At 29.0% G+C, this 21,560-nt stretch overlaps 2 protein-coding genes across 3 annotated transcripts; both read right to left on the bottom strand.

Moving 5' to 3' along the window:
- Positions 1-3,872: 3,872 nt before the first annotated feature.
- Positions 3,873-12,040, bottom strand: LOC105121648 (uncharacterized). The gene is made up of 5 exons (XM_011020380.1): positions 11,819-12,040; positions 5,312-5,415; positions 5,029-5,199; positions 4,512-4,700; positions 3,873-4,163 (listed from the first exon to the last, which is right to left on the bottom strand). Exons 1-5 carry the CDS (start codon positions 11,883-11,885, stop codon positions 4,062-4,064), a joined length of 633 nt encoding a protein of 210 aa, XP_011018682.1. The 5' UTR covers positions 11,886-12,040; the 3' UTR covers positions 3,873-4,061.
- A 5,396-nt stretch (positions 12,041-17,436) lies between these two features.
- Positions 17,437-20,937, bottom strand: LOC105121649 (uncharacterized). 2 transcript variants are annotated; one of them, XM_011020382.1, is made up of 6 exons: positions 20,616-20,931; positions 19,140-19,270; positions 18,855-19,025; positions 18,137-18,253; positions 17,940-17,960; positions 17,437-17,732 (listed from the first exon to the last, which is right to left on the bottom strand). In XM_011020382.1, exons 1-6 carry the CDS (start codon positions 20,680-20,682, stop codon positions 17,631-17,633), a joined length of 609 nt encoding a protein of 202 aa, XP_011018684.1. In that variant the 5' UTR covers positions 20,683-20,931; the 3' UTR covers positions 17,437-17,630. The 2 variants fall into 2 exon arrangements, with proteins under 2 accessions (XP_011018684.1, XP_011018683.1); XM_011020381.1 differs by lacking the exon at positions 17,940-17,960 and having other exon boundaries at positions 18,080-18,253; positions 20,616-20,937.
- Positions 20,938-21,560: the final 623 nt, after the last annotated feature.

Below are 21,560 nucleotides of genomic sequence, written 5' to 3'. Positions count from 1 at the left end.
TGCCTCCTATAAATACAGGGGGAGAACCAGATACAAGGAGGGGGGAGACGAGTACCTAGAGAGTGGAAAAATAGAGGGGATTTGTTTTGAAAAAGGAGACGAGAAGAAGGGGAAAAAAGAAAGAAAAGGGAGGAGGAAGGTGAGACAGAGAAGAAAAAACCGAACAGAACAGAGGAGGGGAGAAGAAACAACGATAGATACAGATACGGAGAGGGGGGGGGGGGGGGGGGGGGAGCCAACAGAACACAGGGGAGTTGACGGAAGAACGAAGAAATAAAGAAACCGAAACAGAGGGTGATTGGGAAGAGAAATTGAAAGAATAACAGAGGGGATAGAGAGAAGGAAACAGGGGAGAATAGAGGCGAGAAGAAGGACAGGGGAAAGATGGAAACAGAAACAGAGAAGAGAGAAAGAGTGAACGAAACAAGAGAATAAAATAGAAGAGAAAGAGAGAAGGAAGAAGAGAAGAAACAAAGCAGAAAAAATGCACACTCTCAGGAGGAGAAGAACCATCGACCGGTGCAGCAGCTCCTCACTGCACAGCCAACACGTTTGGAAGAATAATCACCGGGGTTCCCAGCCGCCGCCGCCACCGGAGACAGCAACCACGCTCCTTCATTCCAGGTAGCACAGTAGCTAACCACCAGTACAAAATTATATAGTTGTATTATGCAGCAAATGAAATATAATATGGTGATTACTTTATAGAGCTCAGTAACACAGCGCTGAGCACAGTAGCTAACTACCAGTACATAAGCATATTAGTTGTTTCAGTCTGGAACGTCAGGTATCTCATGTGGTTGAGTTGAGTTTAGCTGTAAATGAGTTTTTTGTCAAATTAATTATGGTTTAATTTTATTTTAGATAAATCTCGATATAGTTTCTTTTTAAATTAGGTCCAGCCCATAAAAAAATTCCAAAAATTCATTTTAAAATTTATGATTTAATGTTTAATGATAATTTTAATTAATATAGTTTTATATTTTTATATTATAAAAATATAAATTTGATATTAAAATATCTAGTTTTTATTAAAATATAAAAAAAATTAAAAAAATACATTGTTTTTATATATACTATTAAGTCTCTCAAAAGAAAAAAATATCACATTGTATTTTTATAAAACAAAAATTTTAAAAATATATGTTTTATTAATTATTTTAATTTTAATAACTAATTTATTAAAATTATGAGAACTCGGTTAATATTTTAAAAATTTTTAAAAAATTATTTTATTTTTTAATATTAAAAATTACACACTTATATGTAAACCGTAGTCTTAATATTAAAAAAAATAGTTTTTATAATTGATGTTAGAATGATTATTTATCTGATGAGACAAAAAAATTTTAATCTTAGATTGATTAATAATTAAAAAACACAAGATTTTAGTTTTTTATTGGATAATAAAACATATAATTTATTTTAGATAAAATATATTTAGAGTGCTATATCTTTTGTACTTTATATCTAAGACTAGTTAACATTTTCAATAATTAAACTATTAATTAATGATTTTTATTTTATTTTTTTCATTGATAAAATATAATTTTTTTATCTTTTTATTTGCCAGAATAAATATATATAATACACATATTAAAAAATAGATAATTACTATGATACCACACACATGCAACATTATTGGTCACGAATCCACTCAATTTATGAATTACAAGGTTATCAATATATCTACTTGATTAGAAAAAAGAAATTGAAGATTCTATGAATGTTCGAATTGCAAAGCAATTGCTGTTTTTGTTGATATTGTTAGCATGTTAAATGTGTTCTTTTCCATATCAGTCTTCTTTTAACCAAGGATTTTGAGAGTAAGTGGCTGATAAACGCTATTTTAATTCCATACCACTCTCTATTTTAAAGGTTCTGATAACATGCATGCTAGATTTCCTTTAGTCATGGATTTCTTTTACCTTCCTATCTCCCACGTACGTTATCTCTTAATCCTCACTGCATCTCAATTGCTTAAGCCCAAAACGTGAGCCTGCTTCCATCTTTCATCAAAGCAGATATGAAAACAATATGCATTTGAGGTGTTAGTACAGTAATTCGAGGGATTGTTTCTTTTTTCTGTATCTAAATTTAAATTTTATTATACATGTATGTTATTCTTATAATATCTTATATGTTCATTGAATTTACAAATATTTAATGATCTGTAAAATTAATCGTGATATATATAAATTAGTCTAAATATTTATATAAATAAAAAATATATATATAGAAACAACCTGTTACTTATTATATAAGTAACTTCGGTTCATTTTTCCTTTCAGAGACTTCATTTCTTCTTAATTAATTTTTATGTATAACAGGTACTCGGGATTTTTAAAGGCGATTCGGCTGCTTTTAAGTTTTTTATTTTTACTTTGGCTAACATTACAGAAATGTATTGAATCTTTTAAATACACCAATTCAATACGAAAAATATGCAGCAAAAAAAAATATTTAAATACCCTTCACCGTAGAATAAAAATAAAAATATTTGAAGGTATTTACTGGTTAGTCTTAGTAGGAGCATGAAGATTTAAGACTCGGTTTGTGACCCTTAATTCGTTGGCCTAAGTGAATTCGGCTTAGGCCCTAATAATAATTTTAAACTTGACATATCTATTAGAAAATATATATAAAAATTATATTTTAAAATCTTACGTAAACTTATTATTATGTGGAAGGAGTTCTTGAAGAGTTCACGAGCAGAACCTTATAATTAAGTTATAAGTTAGCTTTTAAGGAGGAGAATAGTCCAAGTTTGCTTACAGGTCTGGACCTTACAGTCAGGACTTGAACACAACACCTAACATATGTTAAGGAATATAAATGAAACGGGAAATGATTCATTCCATGAAAACACTCGAAGTCGCGGTTCTTAGGGTTTAAAGCGCACTGGAAATTTAATCATTTTTTTAATCAGAAATTAAAAATAGAAGAAAAGGCCTCCTAGATTCTCTTCTATACGCCATCCTTTATTGTGATTGTCAAACCATAATTTATGATTAAAAAAACTTTAATCCAACAATAGAAATATGATAATAGAATTGAAACTGTGATGTTTTGATTAAAATGGTGTTTTGGAATGAATTTTAATCTATTTTTTGGTTAAAATTTAAATTTTTTTAAATTAATTTTTTAATATTTAGAATGATTCTGATACGGTGATGTTAAAAAATAAATTAAATAAATAAAAAAATTATTTTAATATATTTTTAAATAAAAAATATTTTAAAAAATAATTATTATTACACTTCCAAATACTTTTAATTTTAGCTCTCATTCAATGTTAAGGACAAATGAAAGGATAATTAAGCAAATCATTGACATACAAGAACATAATTATTAACTTTTTGAAAACAATATTCAATTAAATATTCTATAAAAATATAAGTACTATAAAAATATAAGGACTAACAAAGTCACAAGCATAAGAAAAATTAATCATATAAGAACAAATACAATAAAAACATGATGATCTCTCTTAAGTTATATACCAAACTAATATAAAAGCAATATTAAAATTCATTTTTAAAATAATATAAATTATACTTGTAAAATCCAAATTAACGTAGCTGGTTGACTTGAAACGCAACTGACTTGAAGTCTAAATCAATCCGAGTTAAAAAAAACTTAATTAACTAAGTTAAAAACTTGAATTAACTAAACCTAATCCAATAGAAATTGAATCTTTAATTTTTTGATTTAGAAAAAAAATAGATCAAAACTCAAAATTATTTTTGATCAGATTTTACATGAAACTCACCAAAAACATTAAAAACACACAAAAAAATTAATTTTTACACTAAAGTTTTATACATAATTAAATTATATCCATTTTCAATCACAACCATAATCACAATCACTAAAACAAACACCATTAAATAAGGTTACATGATAAAGAGAATATCCAATAGGCTGAGCGCAGCCCATACGATAAAATGCCACATTGTCTCACAAAGAAGGTGTCCATCTAGCAATTATTCATGCCTCTCAGTATAGTTTGAGGCCTTAGGGAATCCAAACTTGAAAATATAAAATAAGGGTTTACCCCGTTACATGCCTTGCCGAGTGAGGCCATTAATTTGGGATGCGTTGTCAAAGTTCAAGAAGTTGGTGGTGGCCTGAGCAGTGGCAGGATTCTCCACGGGGTTGTTCTGTGAACAATATTGTTAGAATAGTTAGAATATTGATAGTATGACAGATTAATAAGAAGAAAAACAGAATTATTGGATTTTGTAAAAAACATATTTAAAAATTATCTTAATTTAAAAACATCAACTCCTGTATAAGGATTAAAACCTAATTTTATATTAAGTCATAACTAAGTTTGAAACCTACACAACACCATAGTAAAAAGAAAACTATAATAACCATCTCTATGAAGAAATTTAAACCTGTTATGAGATCCAGCTCTTTTGAACTTGCTACTGCATGCCCTCAAATGATTTTATATGATAGAATGTACTTATATAAAGAAATGAGAGCTTTTAGTGCTGCATTACCATCTCTCCAGCTTTCCCAGTATGCCAATTTCCCACGTCTGTGTGCCCCGAGGTGTACACCCCCATCTGCCATTCATATCCCTCTTTTAAGGCATTCAACTCTCTGTCGCGCTCCAGCATTTTCTGTGCGTGTTCCTCTTTCAAGGCACGAATCTCTTTTTGATAATGCTCACCTAAGGCAATCAGATTCTGCAAAAAGTGTGTTGACTAAATTAATGGATATCATATGAGAGAAGATGTAAGCCTTCTATTGAGGAGTGAGTATTATTCATCTACATCTGCTTTCAAAGAGATCATGTACGTAGATTTCTAACTAAAGTTTATATTTGTAAGCATGAGAGTCGTAAAGTTTACTCATCAATAATGTATACTAATATAATTTACTATGAAAAGGTTCCCAGATTTAAACCAAATGGAATCGTAACAGCATTTCACGGTGTGGCACCAGAGAGATATATATACTCGTCCCAAGTTTTGTGAAAAGATCAGTTTATAGTGTATGAAGAGAAAATCCCACCTTCTCAAGTTCAAGTATTGAATCACTTTGACTCTTTTGCACGATCTTCAGGTTGGTATTTTCTTCTCTAGTTTCCTTCAGATCCATTCTCAACTGAAATGCTTGTCCATCAAGGTGGAATTTGCTTTCCTTAAGTTCTTCCATCTCTGCCTTCAAATTTTTCACCTCTTCCTGCAAATTAGATAGGAAAAGAAATGAGTATGAGTTATATATGAGAAAGAAAAATAAAGAAAATCACCATAATGGAGTACTAGAGATGGGTAGTATTTGGCTGGCTACTTACCTTCTTTCTCTCACGGTAATCTCTGTCGATTTCCGGTTTGGTTTTCTTACCAGCTCTAGATGATGATGCTTGAACAGAACCTCGGGGCCGCTTACGACCACAGCCTGCGTGTTTGAACGTGCATGCATGAGCTTCTTTGGGGCAGGCATACACGAATACTATTACAGTTAACTTTTTTCCTTCTTTTTAATCCCTAACTTAGGTTATCTGTATAATTTGTTTTACTATAAAAATGGTCCCCTAACCTTGTTTTCAGTAGCTGTTTGACTTGGAATTATAATTAAAAAATAGCTAATAAACCAATTAAAATGATATTATAATTAGCTTAGGTCACCAATATCTATAAATCAAAACGGTCATACAACAAATACATCGTACTAGTACTGAAAACATGTTTCGCTAGAGAGAAATATAATTTTGTGACCGCATATAATATTGTGGACCACACTCCATTTCATATTTCACTGAAGAAAAAATTGCAAATTAACATTGGATGCTAGAGGAGCAATAAGGAAATTGAGTCGGAATTTTGTTAGTCTAGATACACACTAATCATTTAATGACAACCAAATATGTGATTAATAATATCTAAATATATGTTTATACTTATGCTTGATTTAAATATCAAACAAGCATAAAAGATTGAGTTTATAACTTTATATGTTTGTATTGATATGCTGGAAGAATGGTATAGGCAAGTTATGTTTTGACTTGACTAATTATTTTACATGAATAAGTAAATTTTGTGACTGAAATAATTGCTTGGTGTTATACTAATGTTATTCTGTGCAAGGAATTTAAGATATGCACAAATTTTTTGAAATGAATATGTTATGTTAGCTGAAATATACTGAAGCAATCAAATCAAGTTTCTTTAAGGAATTATCAAAATGATTGGAAAGATCTCTATAAAAAGAGAAACAATAAAAGAGCAAATGAGATGGTATCATTTTTCAAAGAGTCATGGTACCAAATTCTTATACTCTTAATTATTCATGATATGTGATTATTGAAAAGAGATATATGATATTTGATTATGTGTTTCCATATGCTAATCTTGATTATACTTGTTGTTATCCAATTTTTGACCTCTCTATTTCATAAATTTTTTGAAAAAAAATCTAAAAATAGTGAAAAATAAAAAATCTAAAAAATACATTTTAAATATATTTGCTTTGTTTTTTGCATTTTCAGCATCGTCTTAAAAGAATTTAAATTTTTAAAGGTTTTTTGAACGTGTTTGGCTTTTCACACGTTATTTTTAAAATCATTGATTTTCTTCATTAAGTTGATGTTAATATTGCTCATTTTTAAAAAATACAAAAAAATTAACAAAAACCAAATTTACAAAAAAATAAGGAAGTTGAGTAACTAAGTTTGGGAACTAAACAATATTTTACCTATAAATAGTAGTCCTCAACACACAAAAAAGGAAGGCAATTTTGAACATTTGGGGGAGGCAACACAAAAAAAGAAAACCCTAAAAAAAGCTTAACTCTTTCTTCTCCCTAACCCCCACCCCCCCAACAATCTCACTTCCTTCTCCATTTCTGAAGCCACCACTCTCCATTCCCTATTCATCCTCTACCTTCACCTCCCTCTCCTAACAATCCCCATTCTCTTTTCCCCACAGAGAACCAGACACAATCGATTTTAAAATCAATTATTGTTTGTTGCGTTTTCTTGGATTTGCATGTGGTGGGGGATCCTCACCGCTAGCACGGAAGGGAAGAAAAGAAGAAAGCAGGCTAGATTCCCTTGTTTCCCCGGTTATCTAGCAACGGCACGTGGAGAACTCTTTCTCTGTAATTCCTGGATTTTTTAAAGGCTATTTTATAAATTTGAAATTGTGCAATATAATTTTTGTTTAATTTTGAATTTGTATTTTGAAGTGTGGATATATATATATATATATATATATATAGTAAAAGTGTGTGTGTGTTTGTATGTGTTTTTTTATAAATGTGTTTTTTATGATAAAATTACAAAGAATAAAGAAGAATTTAATATTTTGATTTATTCACGGTCAAGAATTATAAACTTACACTTAAGTCGTATTTCTAATATCTGATGAAAAAATAAAATTTTTAAAACTTCTTTAACACATAAAAGCCACGAAGCAGCTTATTTCAGGTAGGGTGTGCTAAGGATGTTAATACCTTTTTTGATCACAACTAATCTCTTGCCTGTGAATCCTTGACAAGACTAGTACACTACGGTTTCCTAGCAACCTTGAATTAAATACTAGGTGGCGACTCTTAAAGAATCAAATCAACGAAGCAAAAGAAAAATTGTCGGGCCAAAGATGCCCGAGTAATGTATGACAATACGTTTATGAAATATATAATTGGAAAAATTACCCCTAGCATTTTATAGTTTGGTTGAAGTTACACTTGTTTATCGAGTGTTGAAAAATTAGATTTTGCATCCTTGATTAATGCATATTTTTAAATTGAATAAAAGACCACGTTATCCTTATATATAATACATTAAAAGTCAAACAAAAGATAAATTAAAATTTAATCTCCACTAAACACAATTTCTCTTTTCAAAAACCCTAAAAAAATCTCAAATTAAATTAAGCTTAGGAGAACCTTCAAGTTTTCAATGATCTCTTTGAATCTCCATAAACCTCGAGTTGGATTTACTAATCTCAAATTAATATCCTCTCTAAGTGTATCTACGCCCTACAATTCAATAGCAATTAATTTACCATCATCCACCCAATATGGCAAAATCAATTGGGCTTCCTCCCTTTTCATTTGGACCTGGATCTAGGTATTATCTAATTGAATCAAAGGGATTAGGCAATTCAATATGTTTGTTCGTGTTCGAAGAGCTAGTCAAGTGAACAAATGGGTTTTCATCCCAAAATCGTTTAGGAGAAGATGGATTTGGTTTTGGATTTGGATTTTTTTTTTTAAGGGTAAGAAGTATTTGGATTTATTATTGAGAGAGGTGAAGGAGTGCTGTGGATTTTAAGAGAAATTTTTTTCCATGACGTTATTAAGGTCATAATAGTAATTTTAATGTGAAACAATGATGGCAGCGAATATTGTTCTTGATTTCTTAGTGGTAGTGTTGTTCCATCAAAAGAAGCAAACCTCGATAGGTGGGGCTATGAGATAGGTTTGGGTAAGAATTTAATTGTTTATGGATTGGAAATGATCTTTCAATATTATTAACAAAAATGGTGATGACTTTTAAACTTCCAAAATGGATGAGTGGGGGTTTTTAAAGAAAGAATTGGGAAGTGATAAAATGGTGTTGATTTTTGTTTCTTGTTAAGAGTGGTTCTTGATGATTGTTGAACTTTTGTTTGTAATTTTAAACAAATAATAAGGACAAGTTTTTAATGAGACAATCACTGACAAATCGAATGATTCTTTTATACATCAGATTGATTGTTGATGATAATGGTTTATCGGCATGGTGGTCAGTGGATGTAGGGGTTGTGGTTGTTAACTATATATTGCAGAGTTATTACTATTAACAATAATGGTTGGCAGATCTAGGGGAAGATAAACAATAACATGGGTCTTATAAAGATTTGTTTAGTTGTGAGAAAATTTAAAAAAAAAGGAAGTAATGCCTAGGTTTGGTGATTATAGGGAAAATATGGGTGGAAGAAGATCACCAGAGTTTTTTATCCGATAGCAAATTCTTAATTTTTAATATAAGAAATTTTTAATCATTAAATAAAAAATAAAAGTAACGTTATTTATAATTAGATAATTTTTCTTGACTTTGTTGAAGCATGCTAGCTATAAGATGTAAATTGTGAAGCACATAATAAAGTTTGGGTTACAAAGTATAATTTTTCAAAACTTGATAAGTAAGTGCACCTTCGACCAAACTATAAGATGTTTGGGGTAATTTTTCCTAAATATTATGATTGGTTAATCTTTTGTCATTAAATGTCTTTTAATGATAAAAATATACTTGGTATATGTTTTGTAGCATTATATTTATATCATCATTACATATAGTATATTAAATGAGAGGAGATATATATGTTGTCATAAATTGAAATTTTTGCTTATATAAATTAATGTGTAAGTTGATATGATTAACGAGTTATATTAATTTTTCATATGATTTCTTATGTTTTGTTCATTTGATTACACTAAAAGTTCATTGTCATTTTCCAATTAAGTTAAGTAGTACTTTTAAGGAGTTGTACATAACTTATTTTACATTTAAAAATTAACTTGTCTTGAACTAAAAATATAACTTGTATTATAATTAAAAATCATTTGTTTTAAACTCAAAGTTAACCTTTTTTTTATCCTATACTTTTAAAGATTTCAATATCATACTTGGATCATTATGTTTTTAAATGATATAATAATCATATGTTTATTTGGATGCATATGTGATATTCTTGTATAAAACATGTATTAATGCTTAAGTTAAATAATGATTAAATACAAGGTCAAGACATCCATAAGAGTTAGAGTAAGTAGCTTTACTTGATGAAAATGAAAATACACATTACTTGTATTTATACGCTGTACAAGCTTTGTGAAGATTAGATTCATTCAAGGAAATCATCAGATAAGCAAGGTATGGACATATGAAGTTCAAGAACAAGAAACTTGATACAATAATGGTTTTTTACTTTGATTATCAAGACCTTGTACTAAGAGTCTACCAAATAATATTTAATTTATTTATAAATTTGTTTCCACACCTTCAAAACCTAAACCAACCTAAAAGTACATAAAAAAACCAAGAAAATATCAAAACACAAATATCAAGATAAATATTACCCCACCTAAATTGGTCTAAGGTTTACAGAAATGACTTGCCATTTCTCAATAAAGTTTAATAATTGTTGTAAAACAATTTAGTTGATTCCTAAAATTTTCAAAACTTTTCTAGTAACTTTAAAATGGTCTAACCAATTCCAACAATGGTCTATTTGATTTTTCTAAGAGTAGAAATATTTTGAAAATTATGCCTAATGTCTAGTTTGATTTTTTAGCTCTAAATTTCCCTCGCTTCAACAAAATATTCAAGAACATTCAAGGTAAGATTTTAATCTCATTCTCACTCTTAAACAATCTCCAACAACCTTAGATTTACTCTTGTTTAATCAAAAAACAAGATTAAAGTGTTATTAGCAAAATTCTTCTATATGCTTCATTTATATTTTATTCAACTTTATTAAAAAAATAATATTATAAAAAATGTAAATGATACATAAAACACTTGGAAAAACCTTTTAAAGGGTATTTAAGTGGTTTGATACTTGTTCATTTATAAATATTGGTAAGGAAAGGCAAGTTAATCACGTATCAATAAAAAAGATTAGATAGTAAGTTTGATTTTCAACCTATATAAAAGGATTAAGTTAGATCATGAACTCTTAACTCTATCTCATTATGTATTGTAAATATTTTAAAGTGTTGATTGAATTAGTGTATATTTAAGTTTGTCTTTATTGTTGTTATTAGAGATGTTTATTTGGATTAATCATTATATTACGTATAATTGTTTTCAGTTAAGAAAAAAATTTAACTGGAAACCTAGTCCACCATCCTTTTAAGTTCACCTATTACTTTCAAGTTTGTCAACGAATGGAAAATTTAATCTAAATAGAGTTTCTTCTAAATAGAGTTTCTTTCTTTTATTTTTTTTTATATAAATATATTTTACGATGAATTTTATAAAGATTTTGGTTTGTTATAGTCTGATTGTGAGCTAAACATAATTCTTAAGGCTCCCATGTAGCTTTTCCATGAACTTCTTGAGTTTTTTATTTAAATTATAATTATAATATTTATTAATCTTTATTAAGTGTGCATTATTGTATTTATTTCCTTCATCATCTTTTATAATATGCAAAAGGGAACCAAAGATATCATAAAAAAGATACACATATGAAGTTTTTCATTAATTAAAGGTTGGGTGCCAAATCAAAGGTTTCTTCATGGCTACCAAGGGTTACAGTTTTAAATACAAAAATTGCTTTAACATTTTTGTATTCCTTATCTTCTCCACCGCTGATCAGTCATTCTCTTGTCGGCTCCGATACTCTTTTGTTCAATAAAAGTCAGTATTTCATTAAAAAAAAAGAAAAAAAAATTAAAAACGTTGCCCTTTTTTGTTTCCCAAAAATAAGGAAATCTGAGAGAAAAAAAAACCCTTAAAAAGAGTACAAAATAGAATCGCACGAAACCCAGGCCTAAAGAGCTTAGCTGGAGCTGAAACAGTGAGAGAAATAAAAGTTTATTAAACAGATCGGGTGCTTAAAACATTTCCTTATTATATATTCATCCATGTAACTAGATCTAACCATGCATCTATTTATTTAGCCAAAAAAAAGAAACATGAGAACATATATCATTCAACTCCAAGCGATTTTAAATAGGTGAAGTCTCAAAGATATCATGAAAGATTCAGTGGTTTTATTTTATTTTATAATATAGTCTCGAAAATATGAAATATTAAATGGTTTATAAAATGAAAACTGCTAACAGTAACCACAATTATTTGACTTACCGGTGATACATGGATCTTGAAGATCCTGAACCGAACTGGAATTCTCCTTCCCCAAATTCCCTGCCATCTTTAAACTTTGAAGATATATAATTTCAGTGTTTTCTTCTTTTTCTGGAGAGGGAGGGAGAGACTGCGCTTGATAAATAATCCCATTTGGGCAAGGCGATGAAACGATTAATCAAGGGATCCATCGACTTCTGAACTCTAAAGTAATTGAACTAAATTCGTTCGATATCGGAAGATATACAAATTTGCATGGACCCACTTTTAACTAAAATTAATGGTGTCCACACATATTTGTATAATTATAGCTAGACCAATAGATGAGGGTAAATTATAGCTGTACTCCCCACCCCCCCCACAACATAGTTTAATAATTCCTAATATTATCCCTATACTTCTTATAACTTTCTAATTTTCCCCTCAAAAATTAACAAAAGGCTTGCTCTTGACTTCCTTTTTATTTTTCGTACTTTTCTCTGATCCCCCCCGATTCCTTATGTATGAAAACAAGTTTGTCATTTCATGGCCAGAAGTTTCACGGAAACGTTCGAAAAGTTGAAGGGTAATATTTGAAAATTAAGAATTTAAGGATAAAAGTTGAATAATGTTGATGAATTTGTAAGGACAAAATTGAATTTTACCACTCGAACAGGAAAACATTTAGAAAAGTGTGCTAAATATAACATGAATTATGCTTTGAACATGATAAATTATTTATGAGTAAATTCAAGTGTTCTCAATCCATTAATTATAACATGCTTATGAACTAACATATATATATATAGTTAAAATTAAAATAACTTGCAATTCAGAAGGGAAAAAAACTTACATTATCAAAACCTCAAAAATTAAAAACAATATATATTAAATAACTCAGGGCCATTTTATTACCAATGTTAAAACAAATCATAAGTATAAATACAATATTTTTAATTGAAAACATAAACATGTCTACAATAAGACTTAAAAAGTCTTAGCTACCTCTTTCCTGGCCGCATTTGCATCAAATTAATTTTATAGCTGGCTGGTCAAGATTTTAGCTCAGAGACCTAAATGGAGAACGAATTCTCAACCCAAAGCTCAGCCGGCTAATATCTCTTAGATGGATGACCCATCTCTCTCATTTTTCCTTTTTATTTAATAATTTTTTATTTTTTGTAATTTTGAATAACAACAAGTTATAAATTTTATATTTTTTAATTATTACATGTATAAATTATGAAATTTTATATATACAAAAAAATTAACAGTGCTGATCCACCAGTTTTTTTTTTAAATGCTAATAAACAAAAATATCCTTTTGCGATAGGGTGCATAAACTTTTTCTAACTCTTAATTTTTTTTTTTTAAATAATAATTACTCAGGCCTCGTTTTGCTTTGCTTTTTTTCTCTCTGCTACATTGAATTGCCTTTTTCACTGTTTGTACGTTTCATCTTTTTACCTGTGGCCATTTAAGATTTAAATTTCTATGTTATCCACTAAAAATACTTAAGAATGTATGACTACACGGGGTTCCATAGAAAACACATCTGGCTTTTTAGTTGTATTTACTTATTTTATATAATGATTAACATATACTAGAAGGTATTCGCATTTCAATGTAGCAATGAACAATAAAATACCAAGATTTTTTACTCTTTGGTTCTAAAATGTTTTTAAAATTTTGGTCCTCAAAAGTTTTAAAGGATCTTTTTTATTAGTATTTTTAAAAAAACAAATCTGCTGAACAACATAGTTAAGTTTTTTTATTATAAAATATTATAATTTTTACATGTTACAATTAAAAAATATAAAATTTATAGCTTGTTGTTATTCAAAATAGTGACATCTAAAAAGTTAATAAATCAAAAGAAAAGATGAGAAAGAAGAGAAAAAAAAATTTTAGAGATACATTGAAATCTTGATTATAACATTGTTAATATCATCAAAAAAAATCTTAATAAAATAAATCTAATAATATTAAAAGTATTTATTAATGGTCACCCGTATATCATATTTGCTATTAAAGATGACATGTAATTTACTTGTTTTTTGGGTCAAGTTTTATCTCATTATAGAATGAATCAAGATTTAAAGTTAGATGAAATTCATTCTAGTTTATTTGTTTTTTTTTTTAATGAAACAAGTTATATTGGCTATTTGGGATGGAATAAAACAATATAATTGACGAACTTGTGTTCAATAGGGACAAATGGGGTCTTTGGGTCGACTCCCATGAGTTGGGTCATTCCTTTGTGATGAATCCATCTAAGAGATGCTTAGCTAGCTGAGCTTTGAGTTGAGGATTCGCTCAAGATTTAGGCCTCTGAGTTAAAATCTTGGCCGACCAGCTGTAAAATTAATTTGATGCGGATGTGGCCAGGAAATAAATAGTGTTCTAATTGAATATAAATTGTTGTTTAGTTTCTGGTTTAAAATATTTTTTATTTAAAAATATATTAAAATAATATTTTTTTATTTTTTAAAAATTATTTTTGAGATCAATAAAAAAATTAAATTTTTTAAAAACATGAATTAAACAACCTTTCCAAACACTTAAAAAATAATATAAGAAATGGAACTTTTATTACTGGAACAAGGAGGGGTTTGAAGGAGACTTTTTAAGTCCTATTGTAGACATGTTTACGTTTTCAATTAAAAATATTGTATTTATACTTATGATTTGTTTTAAGATTGGTAGAAAGTGTGGATGCCAGCTGTTTTAATTTGGTAGTAAAATGGCCTTGAGTTATTTAATATATTTTGTTTTTAATTTTTAAGTTTTGATAATGTAATAGTTTTTTTTTCCTTCTAAATTGCAAGTTATTTTAATTTTAACTATATATCTATGTTAGTTCATAAGCATGTTATAATTAATGGATTGAGAACACTTGAATTTACTCATAAATAATTTATCATGTTCAAAGCATAATTCATGTTATATTTAGCACACTTTTCTAAATGTTTTCCTGTTCGAGTGGTAAAATTCAATTTTGTCCTTACAAATTCATCAACATTATTCAGCTTTTATCCTGAAATTCTTAATTTTCAAATATTACCCTTCAACTTTTCGAAACGTTTCCATGAAAATTCTAACCATGAAATGACAAACTTGTTTTTATTTGGATGTTTAGGATCTTTAAGTGTTTTTTTTGTGAGATATAGTGAAGCATATATGAGGAATCAGGGGGAATCTGAGAAAAGTAAGAAAAATTATAAGGAAGTCAAGAGCAAGCTTTTTGTTATTTATTAAGGGGAAAAATAGAAAGTTATAAGAAGTATAAGGATAATTAATATTAGGAATTATTAAACGACGTGGGGGTAGGAGCACAGCTACTTCATGAAGCACTAATTTATTGAATCCTTCGACATCGAACGATTTACTTTAGAATTGATCCCTTGATTGGCTGTTTCATGGCCTTGCCCAAATGGGATTATTTATCAACTGTAGCCTCTCCCTCCCTCTCCAAAAAAAGAAAAAAACACTGAAATTGTATATCTCCAGGAGGTTCGAAGATGGCAGGGAATTTAGTGAAGGAGGATTCCAGTTCGGTTCAGGATCTTCAAGATCCGAGAATCACCGGTAAGTCAAATAATTGGGGTTATATCTAGTAGTTTTCCTTTTATAAACCATTTAATCTTTCATAATTTCGAGACTATATTATATATAAGATAATAGAATAAAAATAACCATTTAATCTTTCATGATTTTGAGACTTCACCTACTTCAAACCTCTTGGAGTTGAATGATATATGTTCTTATTTTTTTTCTTTTTTTTGGCTAAATACATAGGTGCATGGTTAGATCTAGTTAGATGGATGAATATATGATAAGGAAATGTTTTAAGCATCCGATCTGTTGAATAATCTTTGATTTCTCTCACTGTTTCAGCTCAAGCTAAGTTCTATATTATGCCTGGGTTTCATGCGAATCCCATTTGTTGCCTTTTGACTAGCTCTTCAAACCCAAACAAAGTCCTTGAATTGCCTAATCCGCTTGATTCAATTAGATAATTCATCGATCCAAGTCCGGATGAAAAAGGGAGGAAGCCCGTTTGATTTTGCAACAATGGGTGGATGATTGATATTGGATTTGTAGGGAGCGTCGATACACTTAGAGAGGATATTAATTTGAGATTAATAAATTCAACTTGGGGTTTGTGGAGATTCAAAGAGATGATTAAAAACTTGAGGGTTCTTCCTGAGCTTCAATTTGAGATTTTTTTAGGACTTTTAAAGAAAGAAATTGTACTTGGGGGAGAGGAAATTTTAATTTGTTTTTTATTTGAATTTTTGATCTATTATATTTAAAAATTTATGTTAATCAAGAATACATAATTTAATTTTTTAAAACTTGATAGACAAATATAACTTTAACCAGATGACAAAATGCTAGAAGTAATTTCTTTAATTATTTATTTTATAAAAGTATAATCAAGATTAGTATATGAAAACACATAATCAAATAAAGAGGATAAGAATTTGATATAGTGACTCTTTTTCAATGATAACACTTCTCTTACTCTTTCATTTTTTTTTTGTTCGAATTGCAAAGCAATTGCTGTTTTTGTTGATGTTGATGCTGTTAGCATGTTAAATGTGTTCTTTTCCATATCAATCTTCTTTTAACCAAGGAATTTGAGAGTAAATGGCTGATAAACGCTATTTTAATTCCATACCATTCTCTATTTTAAAGATTCTGATAACATGTATACTAGATTTCCTTTAGTCATGGATTTCTTTTACCTTCTTATCTCCCACGTACGCAATCTCTTATATCCTCACTGCATCTCAATTGCTTAAGCCCAACTATAGAAATATGATAATAGAATTGAAACTGTGATGTTTTGATCAAAATGGTGTTTTGGAATGAATTTTAATCTATTTTTTGGTTAAAATTTAAATTTTTTTAAATTAATTTTTTAATATTTAGAATTATTCTTATACGGTGATGTTAAAAAATAAATTTAAAATAATAAAAAAATTATTTTAATATATTTTTAAATAAAATATATTTTAAAAAATAATAATTATTACACTTTCAAATACTTTTAATTTTAGCTCTCATTCAATGTTAAGGATAAATGAAAGGATAATTAAGCAAATCATTGACATACAATAACATAATTATTAACTTTTTAAAAATAATATTCAATTAAATATTCTATAAAAATATAAGGACTAACAGAGTAGCATGAGAAAAATTAGTCATATAAGGACAAATACAATAAAAACATAATGATCTCTCCTAAGTTATATACCAAAATAATATAAAAGCAATATTAAAACTCCTTTTTAAAACAATATAAATTATACTTGTAAAATCCAGATTAACCTAGCCGGTTGACTTAAAACGCAACTAACTTGAAGCCTAAATCAATCCGAGTTGAAAAACAACTTAATTAACTAAGTTAAAAACTTGAATTAACTAGGACCTAATCCAATAGAAATCGGATCTTTAATTTGTTGATTTAAAAATAAAAAATTGACCAAAACTCAAAATTATTTTTTATCAGATTTTACATGAAACTTACCAAAAACATTAAAAAAACAAAAAAAAAATAATTTTTATAGTAAAATTTTATACATAATTAAATTATACCCATTTTCAATCACAACCATAATCACAATCACTAAAACAAACACCATTAAATAAGGTTACATGATAAAGAGAATATCCAATAGGCTGAGCGCAGCCCATACGATAAAATGCCACATTGTCTCACAAAGAAGGTGTCCATCTAGCAATTATTCATGCCTCTCAGTATAGTTTGAGGCCTTAGGGAATCCAAACTTGAAAATATAAAATAAGGGTGGGTTTACCCCTGTTACATGTCTTGCCGAGTTAGGCCATTAATTTGGAATGCGTAGTCAAAGTTGAAGAAGTTGGTGATGGCCTGAGCAGTGGCAGGAGTCTCCATGGGGTTGTTCTGTGAACAATATTGTTAGAATAGTTAGAATATTGATAGTATGACAGATTAATAAGAAGAAAAAGAGAATGATTGGATTTTGTAAAAAAATATTTAAAAATTATCTTAATTTAAAAACATCAACTACTGTATATAGATTAAAACCTAATTTTATATTAATTCAAAACCAAGTTTGAAACCTACACAACACCATAGTAAAAAGAAAACTATAATAACCATCTCTATGAAGAAATTTAAACCTGTTATGAGATCCAGCTCTTTTGAACTTGCTACTGCATGCCCTCAAATGATTTTATATGATAGAATGTACTTATATAAAGAAATGAGAGCTTTTAGTGCTCCATTACCATCTCTCCGGCGTTCTCATGCCAATCTCCCATGTCTATGTGCCGCGAAGTGCACACCCACATTTGCCGTTCATGTTCCTCTTTCAAGGCATTCAACTCTCTGTCGCGCTCCAGCATTTCCTGTGCATGTTCCTCTTTCAAGGCATTCAACACCCGGTCGCGCTCCAGCATTGTCTGTATTATATGATCAGACAATCTCCCATGTCTATGTGCCGCGAAGTGCACACCCACATTTGCCGTTCATGTTCCTCTTTCAAGGCATTCAACTCTCTGTCGCGCTCCAGCGTGTGTATTAATCATCTACATCCAGCATTGTCTGTATTATATGATCAGACAATATGCAATTAGCCTTCTTTTGAGGTGTGTGTATTAATCATCTACATCCAGCATTGTCTGTATTATATGATCAGACAATATGCAATTAGCCTTCTTTTGAGGTGTGTGTATTAATCATCTACATCCAGCATTGTCTGTATTATATGATCAGACAATATGCAATTAGCCTTCTTTTGAGGTGTGTGTATTAATCATCTACATCGGCTTTCAAAGAGATCTTGTACGCAAAGTTTCTAATTAAAGTTTATTTTTGTAAGCATGAGTCACATAAAGTCTACTCATCAATAATGTATGCTAATATAATTTACTATGAAAAGGTTCCAAGATTTAAACCAAATGGGATCGTAACAGAATTTCACGGTGTGGCACAAGAGACATATATACTCGTCTTAAGTTTTGTGGAAAGATCAGTTTATAGTGTATGAAGAGAAAATACCACCTTCCCCAGTTCAAGTATAGAATCACTTTGACTCTTTTGCACGATCTTCAGGTTGATATTTTCTTCTCTAGTTTCCTTCAGATCCATTCTCAACTGAAATGCTTGTCCTTCAAGGTGAATATTGCTTTTCACAAGTTCTTCCGCCTTTGCCTTCAATTTTTCCACCTCTTCCTGCAAATTAGATAGGAAAAGAAATGAATATGAGTTATGTTTGATGGAAAGAAAAATAAAGAAAATCACCACAAAGGAGTACTTGAGAGGGGTAATATTTGGCTGGCTACTTACCTTCTTTTTCTCACGGTGGTCTCTGTCGATATCCCGTTTGGATTTCTTCCCAGCTCTAGATGATGATGGTTGAACAGAACCTCGGCGCCGCTTATGACCAGAGCCTGCGTGTTTGAACGTGTATGCATGAGCTGCTTTGAGGGCAGGCATACATGAATACTATTACAGTTAACTTCTTTCCTTCCTTTTCAATTGTATTCCTGATTTAATCCCTAACTAAGGTTACCTGTATAAATTGTTTTCCTATAAAAAAGGTCCCCTAACCTTGTTTTTTGTATCTGTTTGACTTGGAATTATAATTGAAAAAACAGCTAATAAACCAATTACAATGATATTATAATTAGCTTAGGTCACCAATATAAATCAAAACGGTCATACAACAAATACATCATACTAGTACTAATTAAAAACATGTTTTACTAGAGAGAAATATAATATTGTGACAGCATATAATATTGTGGACAGCAAATGAGGTTTTATCATTTTTCAAAGAGTTATGCTACCAATTTCTTATTTTCTTTTTTTATTTGTGATACGTGCTTATTAAAAAGAGGTATATGATATTTAATTATGTGTTTTCATATGCTAATCTTGACTGTATTTTTGTGAAATAAATAATTGAAAAAATTACACTTAACACTATATATAGTCTAGTTGAAGTTGTATTTGTCCACCGAGTTTTGAAAAATTAAACTCTGCATTCTTGATCAACAGAAATTTTTAAATTAGATAAAAAATTAAGCTATTCACGTAAAAAAAAATCAAACAAAAAACAAATTAAAATTTCCTCTCCTCCAAATATAATTTCTCTCTTCAAAAGCCCTAAAAAAATCTCAAATTGAAGCTTGGGAAGAACCTCAAGTTTTGAATCATCTCTTTGAATCTCCACAAACCCCAAGTTGAATTTATTAATCTCAAATTAATATCCTCTCTAAGTGTAAGTGTATCTACGCTCTCTACAAATCCAATATATATCAATCATCCACCCATTGTTGCAAAATCAAACGGGCTTCGTCCCTTTTTCACCCGGACTTGGATCGATGTGCTATTTAATTGAATCAAGTGCATTAGGTAATTCATGGACTTTGTTAGGGTTTGAAGTGCTAGTCAAAAGGCAACAAATGGGTTTCGCATGAAACCCAGGCATGATAATTAAAGAGCTTAGCTTGAGCTGAAACAGTGAGAGAAATCAAAGATTATTCAACAGATCGGATGCTTAAAACATTTCCTTATCATATATTCATCCATCTAACTAGATCTAACCATGGATCTATGTATTTAGCCAAAAAACAAAAAACACGAGAACATATATCATTCAACTCCAAGAGATTTTAAATAGGTGAAGTCTCAAAATAATGAAAGATTGAATGTATTTTATTTTTTGATGTAGTCTTATAATATAGTCTCGAAATTATGAAACATTAAATGGTTTATAAAATGAAAACTACTAAATATAACCACAATTATTTGACTTACTGGAGATACTTGGATCTTGAAGATCCTGAACCGAACTGGGTTCCTCCTTCCCCAAATTCCCTGCCATCTTCGAACCTCCTGAAGGTATACAATTTCAGCTTCTTTTTTCTTTTTTTTTTTTGTGAGGGGGAGGGAGAGGTTCCCTTGATAAAGAATCCCATCTAGGCAAGGCCATGAAAGAGCTAATCAAGGGATCGATCGACTTCTAAAGTAAAACATTCGATGTCGAAGGATTTAAATCGGAAATACTATTTGCATGGACCCACTTTGGAGCCAGGAGAGTTGCAGGCTGGCAAGTTGATGCATAAAAGATTAGGTGGAAAGTGGAAAGTGGAAAGAGACAAAGAGATGAACGTGGAAAGTGGTTTTTTAAAATTTATTTTTTAATTTTTTATGTATATTTATTATTAGAAAAATTAATTAATCAAAAAAATTTTTTAATCAAAAAAATTTTTTTGGTTTCCAAAAAAATATTTTTTTTATATTAGATAAAAAATACTTTCTAGAAATTATAATAAAATTAAAAATATTATATTATTTGCTAATTATAATAAATTTGATTATCAAATTATTGATTGCTATATATTTTATTTTATTTTTAATTTCACCACTTAAAATTTGATTTAATTTGATTTTTATATTAACTTTGTTTTTATTTTTATGATTTATAATTGTTATTTTTTATTATTTTTTTAATTAAAATTTTTTATCTATTAAATTTGGTTTTCGTTCTTTTAATTGTTACTTGTTTTATTTAAAATAATGTATAAAATTATTATTATTATCATTTTAATTTCTTTATCTTTTAATTTTTTGATTTGTTAGATTTGATCACTATTATTTTGATTATTATTTATTTTATTTGAGATAGTTTATCAAATTGAATTATTTTTTTCAATTTCATTTTTATTCAACTTTTTAATTTGTAAAATTTGTTTTTTATTA

Source organism: Populus euphratica, unplaced genomic scaffold (genome assembly GCF_000495115.2).
Source record: "Populus euphratica unplaced genomic scaffold, PopEup_1.0 scaffold25.1, whole genome shotgun sequence".
NCBI classification, from domain to species: domain Eukaryota; kingdom Viridiplantae; phylum Streptophyta; class Magnoliopsida; order Malpighiales; family Salicaceae; genus Populus; species Populus euphratica.
The sequence above is the reverse complement of the archived record's forward strand: the minus strand, read 5'-3'. Positions and strand labels throughout refer to the sequence as shown.